Source organism: Mustela nigripes, chromosome 1, assembly GCF_022355385.1.
Source record: "Mustela nigripes isolate SB6536 chromosome 1, MUSNIG.SB6536, whole genome shotgun sequence".
Taxonomy (NCBI): Eukaryota; Metazoa; Chordata; class Mammalia; order Carnivora; family Mustelidae; genus Mustela; species Mustela nigripes.
In genome coordinates, this window is record NC_081557.1 from 94,508,734 (window position 1) to 94,526,900 (window position 18,167).

General features: G+C 41.0%; 1 protein-coding gene across 2 annotated transcripts; it reads right to left on the reverse strand.

Annotated features, from left to right (window-relative positions):
• Positions 1 to 5,800: 5,800 nt before the first annotated feature.
• On the reverse strand, positions 5,801 to 15,838 carry REXO2 (RNA exonuclease 2). Of its 2 annotated transcripts, XM_059416682.1 has the most exons (7): positions 15,622 to 15,837; positions 14,557 to 14,640; positions 11,450 to 11,527; positions 10,744 to 10,855; positions 9,295 to 9,403; positions 7,926 to 7,979; positions 5,801 to 6,247 (listed from the first exon to the last, which is right to left on the reverse strand). In XM_059416682.1, exons 1-7 carry the CDS (start codon positions 15,766 to 15,768, stop codon positions 6,118 to 6,120), a joined length of 714 nt encoding a protein of 237 aa, XP_059272665.1. In that variant the 5' UTR covers positions 15,769 to 15,837; the 3' UTR covers positions 5,801 to 6,117. The 2 variants fall into 2 exon arrangements, with proteins under 2 accessions (XP_059272665.1, XP_059272669.1); XM_059416686.1 differs by lacking the exon at positions 7,926 to 7,979 and having other exon boundaries at positions 15,622 to 15,838.
• Positions 15,839 to 18,167: the final 2,329 nt, after the last annotated feature.

Consider the following 18,167-nt stretch of genomic DNA (forward strand, 5'->3'; position numbering starts at 1 on the left):
TTCAAGTACCTATCCCTTATTCTGAAACTACATACCTCTGTATAAGTTTTTGTTTTGCTTTTAAGATTTCATTTTCTTGAGAGAGAGAGAGAGAGAGATCACAGAGGGAAAAAGAGAAGCAGACTCCTCGCTGGGCAGGGAGACCGATGTGGGACTCAATCCCAGGTCCCTGGGATCGTGACCTGAGCCAAAGGCAGGCGCTTAACTGACTGAGTCACCCAGGCACCTCCCTTTGTTATGTTTAAAAATGTCTTTTATGAAATAATGGTGATAGAAGATGGTATTTTTAACATCCTTCTCTGGTAAAATAAACATTGGTAATCTCTAGAGATTATCCAAATAGCTCAGCATTTTTACTATTTATAAAAGGCAAAGCTGTGGAAAATGAACAGTGATAATCTGGGGTAGAAACAATTTTTCTAGTAAGAGCAGGCCTGGAGCATGTCATAAAAACCCCCGTATTTCTGGAAGCTTATGTTGAACATAGAGTCAAACAAGAGCCACCTTTCCTCCTACTCCACTCTAGGGACGTCTACAAATTCCCTTCACGGTGTCTCTAGTATTGGTCCTGCTTTTCTTCTGACATGGTTTCTTTTCTGCTAGTTATTAAATGTGAACATAAAAATGATGGGGCGATCATGTCAACATATTTCGTGAAGTGCTCCAAGGACAGAATAAGAAGGTACAAGGTAGAATGAAATTATTTAGGACCACTAGAATAGTAAAGATAAGTGTATAAGAAAAATAAATGAATGACTCAGAGGAACTACAACCAAGGAAAGTGAAAGTATTTACAACATACGGTCTCTAACTATTAACCGGTAAAGAGAGCGGGCGAGGTAGAATGGAAAATGGAGAGGTTTTCCCACAGAAGCAAAACAGGCCTGGATGGCAAGGCAGCCTTCATGAGCCAGTTAACCTAGATTATGCAGGAAGTACACGTGATTCAGAAGTCAGAAGCATGTCTCCCCCACCTCCTAGAGCGAACTTTAAGGTAGGAAGAAGGCTGAATGCTCTCAAAGGATATTTGTTCAATTTCCTTTGTAAAAAAAAAAAAAAAAAAAAAACCAGCCATTCCTTACACCTCTTTGATGCTGACGTAACAGAAAGCAGCTCCCTAAATTCTCCAAATTGGGAAACAGAATTCTTCTTCCCAAAGGCACAAGCAAGTGTCCCCAAGCTCAGCTCATCCAGGCCACCTTTCATTTACACATTCGTCCTAAGAGAGGATCATTCTGAAAATGGGTTGAGTCAAATTATGCATCCTTTTTTTTTTTGGTGGTAAAATATACCTAAAGTTTACTATTTTTCCATTTTAAGTGAAGCAAGTTCAGTGGCACTAAGTACAGTTGACCTCTGAACAACATGTTTTGAACTATACCACTCCACATATATGTGGATTTTTTTCAATAAATATGTTGGAAAATTTTCGGAAATATGCGACAATTTGAAATAAGTCACAGACGAGCTGCACAGCCTGGAAATACGGAAAAAAATTAAGAAAAGGTTAGGTATGTCACATATGCATAAAATATATGTAGATACTATTTCAACATGACTACCGTAAAATATACACAAACTGAATGTAAGTTACAAATTTATCAAAACTTACCCAAACACTAATAGACCATACAGGGCATCATCCACAGCTGAGAGAAATGGAAGCGAATATGAAGACGCAATATTAAATCATAACTGCATAAACCATACTGGTGTAATAATTTCAGAGCCACCATCTGTGCGAATATCCACTTAAAATGTTGTGTGGCACTAATCATCCCTGCATGAGCACTGCAGGGAAAATGATCTCTAGAGAGTCTATTAGTAAAGTTTCGGGGCAGTAAAAATTTACATATGCAGATTTTGACTGGGGGGGGGGCATGGTGCCCCAACCTCTGTGTTGTTCAAGGGTTAGCTGTACAATTCGCATAGTTATGCACCCCAAATTATGCAAGTTCTCGCGGGTCCTCGAAGATTCTGCAGGCTGTTTATGGTACGTTTCCATTTGCACAAGAATGTATTTTTTTGCTCCCCAATCCTTCCATTTTCTAGAACTCATTCCTGAATCAGAGACTCCTGTTTTCTGTATCCTGGAACACCAGTGGTCTCACAACCCAGGCGCAAAATGAAACTGATTAAACTCCCCCGGAAACCAGGTTAAAGCTCGGGTCTGATGCACTAGACTCGACAAGTCAGTTATGAAAGCAATGACTACACGGTTAGTGCCGTGAAGATTTATAATCCCTTATTCTCAGCAGCCTTTAATTGAGATAGCGGACATACAGAAATTACATACTTAAGGAACACAACATAATGTTTTTATACATATGTACATATTGTAGGGAAAAAACCCATCAAGCTAAATAAGTAACCATATGTAGTTACCCCTTTGCATGTGTGTTGAGGAGATTTAAGACCTGTCCTCTGAGAACAGTTCAAGGACCCTTCTACTCAGTAGAAAAGACTCAACAAGAAGAAACTCTTCATTTCTGCAAGTACCGTGGCTATGGTATAATCAGGAGCCGCATAAAATTAAAAGGCTTTGGTCAAATAACCCAAACTCAATACTCACAACAGATAGCGTGTAGCGAAAAACAGAGCATTAACAGCTTCTGCCTCATCAAAAGATACGGAAGGAACAGCTTTCACTTTCATGAATCTGCTACAGACGGCTTATCCTAACAACCAATTTTCCACCATCCCAGCTGCTTATTAATGTTTCGAGATGTAAATGCTTGAGTGTACCTAGGACTGTCATGCACTGTCACAAGGCAATCAGTATGTCAAAATGTATTTAATGACAGAACCGCATGTGAACATTACAACTAGCTATTCTTACCTTTTTTAAGGCTTACACATACAAGAACACCACTTCTGCCAAAAGAAACCGATCAATTTCCCTGTAAATTTGTCCACTGCTTTATTAATACAGAGATATATTGTTTTGTCAATGATAAAACACAGGGGTCTCAGGCTCTGTCCTTATCTGTTATGGCTAAGCTACTGAAAAAAGGGGGTCTTTCTGGCCCACACACTCACTGTAATGGGAAGATGACAAAAAGCACTCGAGGAATGCTGACTGGGACTATCATCACTGTACGAATCCGTTCACCTTACGAGTTTAATTCAGGGGAAATATACCTGGGTAATCCTGTGCATAGAGCTTGCAGGATAATTACAGCTCAGCCAGGAGAACCACCAACTGAAAAGCCCTCGGGAGCGCTGGAACAGCAAGTTCTGCTAAACAAACATACTGATCATTCTTAAGGCCGTGGTTATATTTAAACCAATTTGCATGGCAGCTCATTTCACAGAAATTACTTCATAGCTTCAGGAATCCCATGTGAAATCCGTTAGGAGAACTACCAATTTAAATTTCCTTTTTTTTTTTTTTAAGCAGACTGATAAATAATGAACTGATCACCGAACCATCATGCCTTTACACAGACCTGCCTTGGACCAGATTTGCTTATTTCACAGGCTGCCAATTATCTTGCTAAAAATTAACATGAGCTCCATCAGGAGATACTGCTCCCGTAGGAAGACATGGAATAGAGGATTAAATAAGTGAGCAGGTCGTTCATGGGACAGAAGACTTAAAATGAACACCTGGAGCTAAAATTCTTAAGAAAACCAAATGGCAGGGCAGGCAGGACAATTAACCTGATGACCACGTGGGCCAGCTGTGGGGGAGAACTCCTGCACCACTAACAGCAGCATCTGCTTCCATGGAACCTTTCTCAAGCCCAGTGTTCCCCTATCTATTCCCGTGTGAGAATTTGTAACATTCCTGAGAGCTGAGTAAGGACGAAGACTATTTGCCAAATTTTAGTTGGAAGAACTAAGTCAACTCAAGGTCACACTGGCAGTGAGACAAGCCTCGGTAACACATGGTCCATCATAGGCCATTAAGTGAACGTGGATTTAAAATAATGCCCCAAACCCTCTTACACTGTTGGTGGGAATGCAAGTTCGTGCAGCCACTTTGGAGAACAGTGTGGAGATGCCTCAAGAAATTAAAAATAGAGCTTCCCTATGACCCTACAATTGCACTCCTGGGTATTTACCCCAAAGATACAGATGTAGTGAAAAGAAGGGCCATCTGTACCCCAATGTTTATAGCAGCAATGGCCACGGTCACCAAATTGTGGAAAGAACCAAGATGCCCTTCAATGGACGAATGGATAAGGAAGATGTGGTCCATATTCACTATGGAGTATTATGCCTCCATCAGAAAGGATGAATACCCAACTGTTGTAGCAACATGGACAGGACTGGAAGAGATGATGCTGAGTGAAATAAGTCAAGCAGAGAGAGTAAATTATCATATGGTTTCACTTATTTGTGGAGCATAACAAATAGCATGGAGGACAAGGGAGATGGAGAGGAGAAGGGAGTTGAGGGAAATTGGAAGGGGAGGTGAACCATGATAGACTATGGACTCTGAAAAACAATCTGAGGGTTTTGAAGGGGCAGGGAGTGGGAGGTTGGAGGATCCAGGTGCTAGGTATTAGAGAGGACACGGATTGCATGGAGCACTGGGTGTGATGCAAAAATAATGAATACTGTTACACTGAAAAAATAAAAAATAAATAAATAAAATAATGCCCCAGCCACCAGAGCTGATCGAGCAAGGCACCATTTCCCAGGGATCCTGGACGAAACGAGTCCACTCTCACAGCACATCAAGGTGCTCACCATGTACCAAGCCCTGAGCTCAGAACTATATGGGAAGCATTTCATTCTAACGTCATTCTTTAAGTCAGATACCATCATTCTCATCTTATAAGTAAGAAACTTGAGGCTTAGAGAAGTGAACTTGCAGAGCCACTCAGTAGGTCTCAGAGCTCAAATCTGAACCCAGAGCTTGATTCAAGAGCGCTGTCCTCAACTGGGATACAGTCCTGTCTTCCAAACCACTGAAGCTGGCACATGAGCTAAACCCATTCTACTCCAGGCAGCAGAAAGAACAGTCAGAAGTCAGCAGACTAACGTTTTCTCAGCTTACACCTAACTATACTTATAAATTTGAGCCTTGATTGACTCATCTGGAAAAAAGTTCAAGTCTTTCTCCACTCACACAGTTGGTTGTTGCAAAGCTAAAAAAACTTAGTACATAAAATTATGCTAATCCTGATCCACAGGCTAATGATTCCTGATCTATAATTCTCACGCATTGGGATCACACCACTATGTCCACATAATGGCCGGAACAGGCTGCGGAATGCAATTTGAGATCCAGTGGTTCTCTAGGATAGGCAGAAGCTACCTATGGGCCTTCCCAATCCTGATTTCTTGCCTTAAGAAGACATATGTCAGAGTGAGTTGTGTTCTATAGACAAGGGATTCTGGCTAAGGATTCACCTTAACACTGTGCTGTAAAGTACACAAATTAGGAGTTAAGATAGACTGAAAACCTTTCTCAGATACTTACAGAGCATTACACCTGGGGCAGCCAATGTTTTATAAAACTAGCACATGACAGTGTAAGACAGAGTATCTCTTCAATAAACCTTCTTACTTACAGAATCCCTCTCTGATGACGGACTTGAATTTATGGCGTGCAGTGAGAAGTAGCCATTCCGGAGCTCTGCCAGTTCGATAACCACAACAATGAGCCCAAGTTTGCTTCAATTATTCTGTGCTTGACTTATAGAGCAGAATAGAACAAGTTCACCGGCTGTTTAACATACGAAGAGTTAACCCATCCCTGTGTCATCATGAGAATTTCAACATCAACCGTACCGCTGAGAAAAAAGCCACCATTTCAAACTACTAAAGAATAGATGGAACAAAAACATTTGCATTTCAATAGAACTAGCTTTATTATTATATTATTATTTTAAACAAAAGAAATGGTCTAAAAGCAAATGCAGATATGTACCGAGGGATGGACATGACCTGGTACTTACAGAGGAGCTGCTGTATCATAAATGAAAATAGAATGTTAGGAGAAAAATGGTATTTCAGGTGCTGTCTGCTTGAATAATCTGGAGACGCAAGTTAACTGAAAGAAGGTGCTGTGCCAAGCAATCAGTGGGAACAAAAAACAAAACCAAACGCAACCACCAGCAGCTGCTTCCCAAGAACTATGCGCTGACAGCATGAGCCCTGCCATCAACTCACAGTCTTCTCATTTTCCCCGTTTTCTATAATTTTCCTCTTCTTTTCATCTGTTTTCTTCTTGAAGATGTTATTTCGGTAAAACTGAAGTTCTTTGATGCTTTCACTAATGTCATCGAGCGCCCTACAAGCAAACACATCACACTGAAGTGAAATGCCCACGGAGGAAGGAAGCCATCGACAATGTAACTTAGGAGTAACAACAGGTACTACTGTAAATGCTGCTGACACCATCTAGAAGAGGAATGTTTTAATCAAGCAAATGTAAGTGCTTTGTTAAAAAAAAGAAAAAACTGTATTAAAAAAATTTTTTTCCCTAAAATATATCAGATGATAAAGTCTCCTAGACTGTCCTATAAGATGGTCAAGGGTTCCATGGAAAAAAGAATTCTAGGTTCAAGTGAGTTCAGGAAAAACTAAGTCCAGCACTCCTTTTCTGAACTTCTGTGCAAAGCATTTACTGTGCTAATGTGGGCTGTGAGTGTCCACGGGGAGGATCTACTACACACACAGTGTGTCTAAAATGTAATCAACCATGTGTGTGGGTGTGGAATAATCATTAACAGCTCTTGGAACAGAATTTGGGGAACACTGTGCAAGATTTAATGACATCCCTGTACAAAATACAATGACCTGCTCAAACGTGACTCGTGACTCAGTCATAATAAGCATCAATCATCAGCCAGTACCTGGCCAACACGGAGGTTGTGCCTCCACTCTAAGGGAGATGTGTGCTACCATCAGCTACAACACACTCTTCTCTAACATGCTCTCTCATCTGTCGAGTCTGAGAAATCGGTAAGCTAGATTATGAGAACCGTGTGCAGGTCCATCAGTAAGCTCTGAATGAGAAGTCAAGGGCCTCTATCCTTATGTTCCACAGCAGAAACATCCATGTGGTTGATCATGGGACGCGTTTTCAGAACTTGTAAGGCATGTTACAGAATGGTTAATACCATAGATACACTGTGACCTTTCTAAAGATTGAAAAATGCCGAAATCCAAAAGGCATCAAACCCTAATTGTTTCAGATGAGGTACTGGAAACCTGCATTCCTGCACTGGGGTCCATGCAATTCCCCTCCCCCGACCCCGCAAAGAAACACTAGCAGGCCGGGTTCTTTATAGCAGGGACTCAGTCTCTGTTTGCCTAGACTGTGCACATAGGCACTCAGTAAACGGATGCACTAAATGCTGCCCTTAGAAGCCAGCAGTAAATCCCCAATTAAGTCTTACGTTCCTCCTGAAAGACGACAAAATTAAAAAAACAAAACAAAACAAAAAAACACAACTTTTTTTTAAAGTAAAAGAGCCAGTACAGGACAGTAGATAAACAAAATCTTCAAATTTCTTGTGTACCTGTGGCTAAGTCTGCAGACTTAATAGAAAGGATCTGAAACACTCAAAAGTGCCAAAGTTAGGCTAAGTATGTTAACCCAACTGTTGACAAAGTATTCTAATTTTAAGTGGCTACAAGTATTCATATCCTTGCTGGTAAGAATATTAATACTGCTCATTACTAGAAAGATTAAAGACTGCTTCAACACACCTACAAACTAAGCTATCTTTTAGTGTTAAAACTGGAGTGAAGACATAAGATGCTACATATCTCAGAAGGAATATCAGAATCCTGACCAGAATTTCTAATAATCATAGCAAAAGAAAGTTAACTTTATGCTAGCTGGCTTTTACTTGTTCCCCCAAGAAAAAAACAGTGGAGGACAGACACTATTTTAAGCAGTCAGGAACTGGAGGGTTACATGTGTGTCAGATTGCCAAGCGCTTAGAAGGACCCAAACTTACCTGTGAGAAGCAGCCTTCTTTGGTGCAAATTCATATTCTTCTGGATACCAGCGTCTATACACAGCAAAAATGGAACTCTCAAAGGAAACTGTCTCAAATATACTGGATAATTACCTCCTTCAAGTCATTTATTAACACTGAAAAAGGCATTTTGGGTTGTGACTCCAGAAGCCTCCTTGCCTGGGACTGTGTCTTCACCCTAGCTCTTCCCGGTAAGCAAGCTCATGCTCATCCACGATTCCTAAATTCACTCCACTCCAGCCCTCTCCTACCTTGTCACGGATGGCCAACCACCTGCATCTCCGCCTACGAATCCATCAGACACTTCTAATGAACACATGTAAACCTACACTTATCCTCAAGACCTCCCTTCTCCCACCCACCCCATCTGCTTTTGTTCCTATTTTCCCCTTTATCTTTGAACAATACCATCCTCTGCCTAACTGCAGAAACCAGGAACTGCAGAATTGCTTAGAGCTCTTCCTTTCCCTCATTCCCCCATTCGAACACGGCATACCATGCCAAGTGACATCTCAAGATGTGACATTCTCCACACCCTTCTCTGCCACCCAAACACCATGTCCCTAGCTCATTCTTCTGTCTCCAAGACAAGGCAAAAGTGTCCCTTCTTATCGCCCTCTTTTCTGCCACCTTATGATCAGAATGACCTAATCGTATCACGGATTCTTCTACTTACACATCTTTAAGGGAAACCGACTCTCATGTTAACCATCTCAGCCCTTCACAATTTGGTCTTACTTCCTACCTTTTGCAAGCCGCATGCCTGGCACTTTGGCACTGATGGACCATTTGTAATTCCCCTATCTCCCTGAGCCCTCATTTCTTCATACTTCGGCCCGTTCTCTGGAATCCTCCCGCCTCATCTAAATGCCAGGAAAACATCCAACTCCTCTTCCAATCTCAACTTAAACTTCCTATGTGGAACTTTCCCCGGCTTCTCATTCCTTACTCCAACATCTCGGGGCTCCTTCCCCCCGGTGCCCCCAACAGTCAGTATGCACATTTCCATTACAGAAGTCATCACACAGTGTATGTGCAGCACCAATTCTAGGCTATTTCAAGGCTTTTCATTTGTTAGGTTCCCAGCGCATAGGCCAATGCCTAGCACAGAATGGTGTTCAATAAATTTTGTGAACTAATGAAATTTATACATAAGATTTTCGACATTGTTTTCCCCATTTCTCACCAGTCCAGAATCAACTAAGGACCTGTCCAAGTCAGAAAGGGAGGAAGTTACACACCCACTTGGCACCCTCAGTTCTAGCATTCTATTCAATTACTTTCCACAAATTCTCAATTAAAACATGCTAAATGAGGCAATTTAATGGATCCTAAATATAGCCCTTACCTGCACAGTTCTTTAACAGTGCTCACATCAATTATTCTATAATGAAGATGTTTCATGAACTGGGGCATGTATTTGTCAAGAAACTTCTTATCTGCATGAACTGAATTTCCTAGAAAGACACGAAGCATACCGCATCTGTGTATTTCTAGCAGTATACAACAGGATATCAAAATTATTAACCAGTACTGAAATGGAGGGGATTTTTTTTTTTTTTTTTAATTCAAACAATTCCTAAAAGCATCTCGGAATTTCTAAATCAGGTTTGGTGCATTTGATTGGGCTACAAATACAGACTTCTGAGTATTTACTCAGTCTAGCTCATAATAATTTTATAAATAGCCTCAATGGACAAAAAGGATAAATTCCACATACTTAAAATAATGCACAAATCCATTTGTTACTTTTTCAGATCATACCAAATGTGCACATTTTCTCCCAGTGTCATGAAAGCCACACTATTAACACTAAAAACTTAACCACATTAAGTAAATAAAACTTTATTCACATTCCAATTTTAACAAACTGTATCCATATTCATGTTTCCATACAGTAATTTATATTAAAAACACTAAATTTTAAATAACTACTTTAAAATAAACAGCAGCCAAACTAGCTAGAGGGAAAATATACATACAACATATACTCTAGTACTTAAAGTCAAAACTTTTAAAATGAAATTTAAGAAAAGTATAAGTTATTGTATCAGTTTACATATACAAATGCAAATACACTTCCAGAGACCATTAACTTTTCTCTGACAATGGCTGTACTTTCAAAATCCTAGTAGAACTGGCCCAGTTTAAGCAGTCACTGTCACACAGGAAAGAAAAGGGAAAAAAAAAAAAAAAAAACAGGTGGACATTTTAGATTGAGACTCAAGAGACAAAATAACCAAATGAAATGGATGGGACTTGACGGAGTACTGGTTCAAAAACAAGTAGACATTTGGCACGTGGACTAGATGTCAAACGGTATTAGTGAATTATTTTTAATTACCTTAAATGTGATAATGATACTGTGGCTACATGAGAAAATGTCCTTATTCTTAAGAAATACACGATGAAGTACTTAGAAATGAGGTGTCAAAATGTCTACAATTTACTTTCAAATGTCCGACAAAAAAAAAACAGACAAGTAAAACAAATATGGCGCAAGGTTAAACCATTACCAAATCCAACTTTCCTGTACATGTGAATTTTTTCCATAATAAAAATATAAAGGAAAATTTCATTGAGTGAGTCTATGTACCCCAGATTGGGTTTCAGGGCAGTTTCCCAATACTCCTGTTATAAATTACACAAGGAAACTTGAACGCAAAATTAAGATGTATAATCCAAGTGAGGGCAAGTGGAAGGCATGATGGTCTTAGTTGATCTTTCTGGAACTGCAGTCTCTTGAACCACTACAATGGAACACTATCTACAAGGTATACATAGGATTGGATTTTACCTGCAAGTGGACAGAGCCCCGGAGGAGTCTGCTGTCGTACAAAGGACAGAAATTCATACTCTGCCTGCTGCAATGTCATTGTACTCTCCTTCACTGCCTTGGTTAGACCAGACTGCAAGAGAGAATCCCCAGCCCCCACCAGAAACACATCAAGTCAGTTTTCAAAGGCATCCAGAAATGAAACTTCACTGCTAAAATGGGCAAATATAACCATACATGGACCATTTATAAAGCTCAAGTTCAACTGAAACTGCCATCTTTGCACTGATTTTTTTTCTTAAAGAATCCAGGTCAAATAAGCTATGTTCCTGATTGTTAATAGCATTTCCACACAGTCAGAAAAAGATGGTGCTCAAAGTCCAAGCTCTGGGAAGAAACCACTATTAACAGGAGAGCAGCATTCCCCCTTTTCTGAAAGTTGATGTCTAACCTTATCCAAAAGACTGATTTGAGCAATACTTGACAATCCGTAATGCGTTCGCGATAGACTGAGTGCAGGAGAGGAAAAAAGAGAACATTCAGAAGATGATCTCGAGAGGTTCCAAAGATGACAGGTAAACAAGCAAGCAGTCTCCCAGGCTCGCCAAGCAATCTTCCTCTAACCCTTTTTAAAATCCCATCCAACAATGGTATAGGATTCAGATGTGGGAGCAACACGCTTGTTACTGATCCCCAAAGCAGCACTCCTGTTATTTGGTAATGTTACCTTCCCATGATGTTCCTTACACCAATCTGACATGCTGTCCAGTAACTCATCTGGCTGTTTTATAATCAGGTTAGGACCCTGTGGATGGGAAAAGCCATTAGTCATCCAGAATTGACAGGGATAACCGTGGTTTCTGTGTTAAAGTTTATGCTGCTGTCAGGATTCAATACACAGATAGCAGGAGAAAGAGATGAGGGCCCTTTGTTACCTCTGTAAGTGATTCTTATTCATTCTAGTGCTGTTTGCAACAGCAAAGAGGAATGCATGTGCACACACGCACACACCTACCTCTGAAAAGTGAAATGCCTATTAATAGAGAACATTGGTTGTCTGTCAAGGGTCAGCAACCTATAGCCAGAGTCTTTGGCTTTTTTTCCCCCTCTATTACCAGCAAGCTAAGAACGATTTTTACATTTGTCAAGAGTTATAAAACTAACATGTGACAGGTATGTAGCACTCCAAGCCTAAAATATTTACTATTCAGTCTTTTTTTAACCAAGAGCTTGCCAACCTCTAATTATGAGTTCATTTTGGAAGGTGTCTATATTGCCAAGTGAAAAAAACAAATTGTAGGACAGTATATATGTGCATGTGATCTTGTGTACATGTGTTTAAAAACACACACACACACACACATTTATATATGCATGCAAAATACCAAGAAAATATACAAACTTTGGGGAGTAGGATGCAGCAGCAGAACAGGGCAAAAAACAGCTTACTACACATACATGTTGGATAAAGTTATAAGGTTTAATTTTAACAATATTTTTATATCAAAAGGTTAAAAAGGTAACTGGTAACACTTGAGGAAAACAAGAAAAAGTAACACGTGGCTGTCAAATTCTCTGCTCCATTTAACAGAACACTAAGTGTCTCAGATGAGTCCCAGCTGTCAAGTCATCGTGAGCATAGTATCTCCTGAACGATGGCGATAACAGACTGCTCCTTTCCCTCAATGGAATGTTTAACATAGGATAAAAGAAATTATAGATATCAAAGTTCTTTGAATTCTTGGAAGAAAAGTATTCTATGAATCCAAGGTATTATTGCTACTAAGTAATAAAAATAGTTCGCAATCACTGAGAGGAATGGCTAGAATTTAACTACTGGACATCTAAAAACTAACAAGGAGCTTTAGCCAAATAAGAAAAACCAGTAAAGGCAATCTCTAAGATGCAAAAAATTCGTTCTGATTACATATTTTTTTAAAAAAACAAAAAAACCTCATCCTGTTTAAAAAAAAAAAATTTTAACAAACCATGATGAAAAAAGCAAACTATTTTATTTATTTTTTTAATTTCTTTTCAGTGTTCCAGAATTCACTGTGGAAAAAGCAAACTATTAATCTAAGGCCATCTAACTTATTTTAGGTCCCAGTTTGGCACATGAAGCTACCTACAGAAAAATGTTCAGGGTAGGATATTTGCTCTTCTACCAGTATAAAACATCTTCCTCAGACTCATACACAAGAATAAAACATATTTTCCACAGAAAGGACACTTAAGAGTGCCTTTTTTTTTTTAAACATTCTTATCCTCATCTGACTGGGTCTATTCACAAATGCCACACTCATCTGCAGCTGTGTGAATACAGACCCAAATTTCCTCCAGGGTACATATTAACTAACTGGCCCATTAAACTGTCAGTATTTCACATTATATCAACAGTCTAAAGGAAAAACTCTTCTTCAGCCAAGGGTACGTAGGGCTCACAAAATAAAGACACTTCGCTATTCATCCGCACTAAATTCCAAGTGACACGGAAAAAACAACCAAAGCTAAAACATAGAGGTTTATTTATATAACGTTTAAAAAAAATTAAAAAAAAAAAAAGAGCTAGTTGTTATGACGAGAAACACAAAGTCTCAGGACTCTCCTCCAGCTGACGTATCCAGCAGTACTCCACAAAAGTCACAAATCATCTATAAATGCCTCCTCCCATCCCTTACCTACTTCTACTAAGTAGAAGTCTTACTGCGCATTAATGAAACCTACCAATGACAGTAGCACATCACTCCTGCTCTCAGGGAAGTGATTTTAATAGCACCACCTTTTCCACAAACATCCCTACCGTGTTCCTACTCTAGAATTTCTTATAGCCTCTGAAATGGCTAACAGTATGAGACCAGGGACCAATTCCAGATTAGGGCTTTCACCCTCTACCAATCAGATGCCCTCACACACTTCTCAAATGCTTCATAAGTGGCCGAAAGGCAACAGGTGTGTTGCTTTAATATTTCAGCTAAAAGCAGCATGTTAAAACCTTAATCATGCCCAATATATCAACAAGAGAGTATTCTGATTCTGCATCAACAGAATTCTAAAATCTTAAAACAGATCTAGACAAGCACATACCCTAATTGAGAAGACAGAAATTGGGCATACAGAGAGTAGAGTTAAAATTAAGGTGGTGATAGGGGCGCCTGGGTGGCTCAGTGGGTTAAGCCTCTGCTTTCGGCCCAGGTCATGATCCCAGGGTCCTGGGATCGAGCCCCGCATCGGGCTCTCTCTCCTTGGCGGGGAGCCTGCTTCTCCCTCTCTCTATCTGCCTACTTGTGACCTCTCTGTCTCTGTCAAATAAACAAATAAAATCTTTAAAAAAAAAAAAAAATTAAGGTGGTGATAGAGAGATTAACTTTGGCCTGAGTCACTAATCCTGAAGAGACAATAGCTGGTTCTCTTATTGGCTAGAAGTACTTCACTCAAACCAGCTGGGTTAAATTTCTGACTTCCCCAGTAACAAGCCAGGTGGCCTTGGGCAAATTACCCAGTATGTCTGAGCCAAAATGTCCTCCTCTATGTGTGCAACTACGTACCTCATAGTTGTTCTAAGGACTAAAAGTAGATACACATAAAGCACTTAGAATTGTGCGAGGCACACAGTAAGGGCTCCGTAAACAAGGGCACGTATGCTTCTGTAATTTTTGGCATGGATAACTGAAAAATAACTAGACTGTGAGACAGACTACTTTGGTTCCAGAACCAACCCTACCATGACCTAGCATATTCCTTTGGAACTTAACCTATATGGACCTCAGTTTGAAAAATGATTTAGATTTCTAATACGCTCTAAAGAGTATGACTGTATTACGTGGTATCACCTACTTCAGCCAAAATGTTGAGATCAGAGTCAGTTATCAGACAGGCCATCTCAATAATCTGGTCCTTCTCAATGTCCAATCCTGTCATCTGCAATCAAAAATAAATAGGTAACACACAAAATCATCTTTCTGGTCTATTTTACCCAATTTTTATGTGACAATAATTCCCTCAAGCATATTCCATTTCTATCCCATAGCCTGGATAAAAGAGACAATAATGCTTCTCTGGCAAGCCCCCAAGACACTGACATGAGTAACTTATTCGGTGAATATTTGCCAAGGGCCTGCTGTATGTCAAGCACCCTAGTTCTACTGTAGGACAGATGCAAAGTCAGCAAAATTGAGGGCTGACAGCATTCAATTTGGTAAGATACAACTCACATCACTACATCTCCGCAGTTTACAAAGTTTTCCTATTAATTATGCCTCTTGATCTTCCTTACAACCTAACGTATAAAGCACTGTTCATACCCCCATTCCACGTATAAGAAAACTGAGGCCCAACCGAGGGGGCAGTCTGCAGCGTTAAGTATGGAAAACCTAAAGGGATCAGAACCGGGTTCTAGCCCCATCACGGAACCTAATAGCATGACCTTCAGTGAGCTCAGTCCTCTCTCGGGGCCTCAGTTTTCTCGTTTGTGGAGTGAGAGGTAAGGCTGAGTCACGTCCGGAGTCCCGTCCAGCTAACAACCTAGGGTCCTGTAAGACTGCGGAAGGAGAGTCTGGAGTCTAGCACAGTCGCTGTCCCAACCCCCCCCCCGCCCCTCCCCCCGAAGCGAGCCTAAACCCAGAAGGACCAAAGCGTTAGGGAGGGTCACGCTTGGGCAGAGGGGGTTGGGGAGCCATATGGATGACTCTTCCCTCTGGAAAAGAAACCCCACAGCCCAGCACAGTCCCCAGCGCCTACAGGACTCCAGCCTGCCGACTTGCCCGCGCAGCCTACAGCCGTCGGCGCTCACCTGCCACACCTGAAACCCAGAGACCCGCCGCTGTCTGCGGACAGGCTCAGCTCCCCCGTCTACGCGCGGAACCTCACTCGTCTCCCTTCACCCTCGCCGACCGCACTCACCTCCAGGTCCACCCAAACCATCCGCTGAGCCATGCTCTCCCCTGCCGCCATGGCTGCGCCACCTTCGCGGACACCCCGCGACCTGAACTGCCCTCGACTCCCACCCACACCTCGCAACAGCCTGGAGCCCAGGGAGCCGCCTAGCATCACCCGGCACGAGCCGCCACGGCCCCAGCCTCTCAGCCGGCGCTGGCGCAGGCGCGATGGTCGCTAAACGTCGCAAACCCGCGGGGAGGCGCAGGAGTGAAAACCACAAGTCCCAGGAACCAGTGCGCCAGCTGGCCCTGAACAATCCGGCTTAGCTGCCGAATGGGACGACGGGAGTTGGAGTCTCGCCGGGTGTTCCGACCGATTTCCCCACCCCCGCCACGTGTTTTCGGATGTTACTGGACGCGCATGTTTTTCAGAACTAAGTTTATTCGTCTCACAAGAGTTATTTCCTGAGTTTGGATTAGTTGCAAACCGCCTAGTTGAGAAAGAAGTCTCTTACTTTAGCCAAAAAAAAACCCTGGTTGTTTATTCATAATTTTTTTCGAAATGTATCTTTCCTCTGTTTGCCCCCCCACACCCCTCCCCCCTTTTTTTTTTAACTTACCTGCCCCTCCACTCCCCACCTGGCATGTATTTTTCTCCTTGACCTAAGGCAGCAGTGCGGTGTGCTTCTTTCTCGGCCAGAAGGCCGGTTTGGCTATCGTGAAATCCTTTAGAAATCCTTGAGATCTCGTGGGAGACACTCTTAGCACGCACTAGGTGTTCAAGAAGACTTTGTTCGAGGGCGAACAGTTGCTCTTTATTATGGAGGGAGGGGGTTTGTTTCAGCTCAGCTGTGGGGTGTCAACGGTGACGACTTCCTGCTTAACCCTTACGAGTCCTCAAAGTTTAAATCTTGTCCTTTTATAACGAATCTATGCCGCAAATTAAAATGAACTAAAAACAGCTCTGCCTGCTCTGTAATCTGCTGTGGTTTTGATCGAAGTATGGGTAATCTCCGACGTAGCTATAGTTTCCATCATTTCCAGGAGTAGGGACCGCCGTCAACAGAACCTGTCCACCCGGTACTGTCAAATTGCATCCATCTCTTTCAATCTTGGCTATTCAGTAGCGAAGTCGTGTGCAGAGAGCAACTTTGTCACAAACATTGGCTTCAGCCTGGAATTATACCTTCTATATACATATTTTTGAAAGCCCTATTGCCACTAATTACAGAGCTTGTGGTCCATTACGTAGTAATTCGTACCTGGTGAGCTGGTTTTGTGACAGAGAAACTTGTTGCCTAATCAGAGCTGTAAGGACAGCGTAGTATACGGGATGTCAACTTTAACTCCTTTGGTGTACCCAACCCACCACCTGCCAGGGCACACAGAAGCTCTTTGAAGGGTCTTGAAATTGTGTGCACAGATTGCATACTTACAAAGACTTTTATTGTGCACAAATGTGTATATATTATAACTGCATTGCCTGATGAGTCACATTGTTTTGCTATTGCTTTTGATTCATTGTAGCCTACTTTATAAGAAGTAGTCTACATTTCTTCTTGTCTCCCTTAGTTTTTAACTTGGTTCATACGAAGTAGAATCAGCTGAAATACAGAAACTTTTATCAATTGAGCTTTTTAACAACTTTTGTTTTCAAAGTTACTGCTGAAACACTGTTCAGTTTTATTAGAAATTACAAATTAGAAAATACTATTTAGATTTAAGAACTTATATCCTGAAAACTTATGACCTTAATTTTAAAATACTGTGTAAACATTTTGTGTGGACATTTTTGCAACTTTGGTTTTCGAATTAACTACTTTATAATGATACAGACACATTTTAGGTGAACGGTGCTATAATGTAAGGAGACTTCACAGTTGTTGGTTTTTGGTTGTAATATCACTACATTGGTGATCTTAAAGTTTAATGTCCCAAAGCAGAGGAATGTATGCACCACATTCACAAATCCCAACCATGTAAATGCAGACAGACACAAGAACATGGAACGTTAGAATCTGCAAGCAGCCTCATGCGATGGTGGGCTCAATCATTTCTTTGTCTATTCCACACCACTCTGCTCAGAGACTTTGCTTTTTCAATTCTGTTCAGATCCTATAAAAACTGCTTTTGTTAATTAACAACAAGGTTAAAGTGCTAAGAAATCTTGTTCTCTAATAGCATAGACTGTGACAAACTTTGCTATTGAAAGTCATTTTAGTGAGAATAGAACACCTCCTCTTAAAGAATCTGAGCCTTGTGAGTCATTGACACAGAAAAGCTGCCTCAATTGTCAACCCAGGGGCAGAGCTTCAGATAAAAGGTTTTCAGACACAGCATTCCACATTTATCTTGACTTTTTTGTTTCTAAATAAACAGGGCTCTGAGTCAGCTTCTCAACACTGTGGGTAGTCAGACTATGATGTTTCTAACAGAATCAATGACAATGTTTCTAACAGAACATGGCCAAGGCCACACACTCCCCTAATTGAGAGATCACTAATTCTTTTTTACAGGTTTTTAAAATTTTATCTTCTTAATTGTGGTAAAATATAATCTTATTGTCTTAAT

Coding starts and splice junctions, on each gene's coding strand:
- REXO2 (XM_059416682.1), bottom strand. CDS start 15,768: ATGCTAGGCGGCTCCCTGGGCTCCAGGCTGTTGCGAGGTGTGGGTGGG. Junction 14,641..15,621: donor TGGTTTGGGTGGACCTGGAG/GTGAGTGCGGTC, acceptor TTTTGATTGCAG/ATGACAGGATTGGACATTGA. Junction 9,404..10,743: donor GGGGCTCTGTCCACTTGCAG/GTAAAATCCAAT, acceptor GTGTCTTTCTAG/GAAATTCAGTTCATGCAGAT.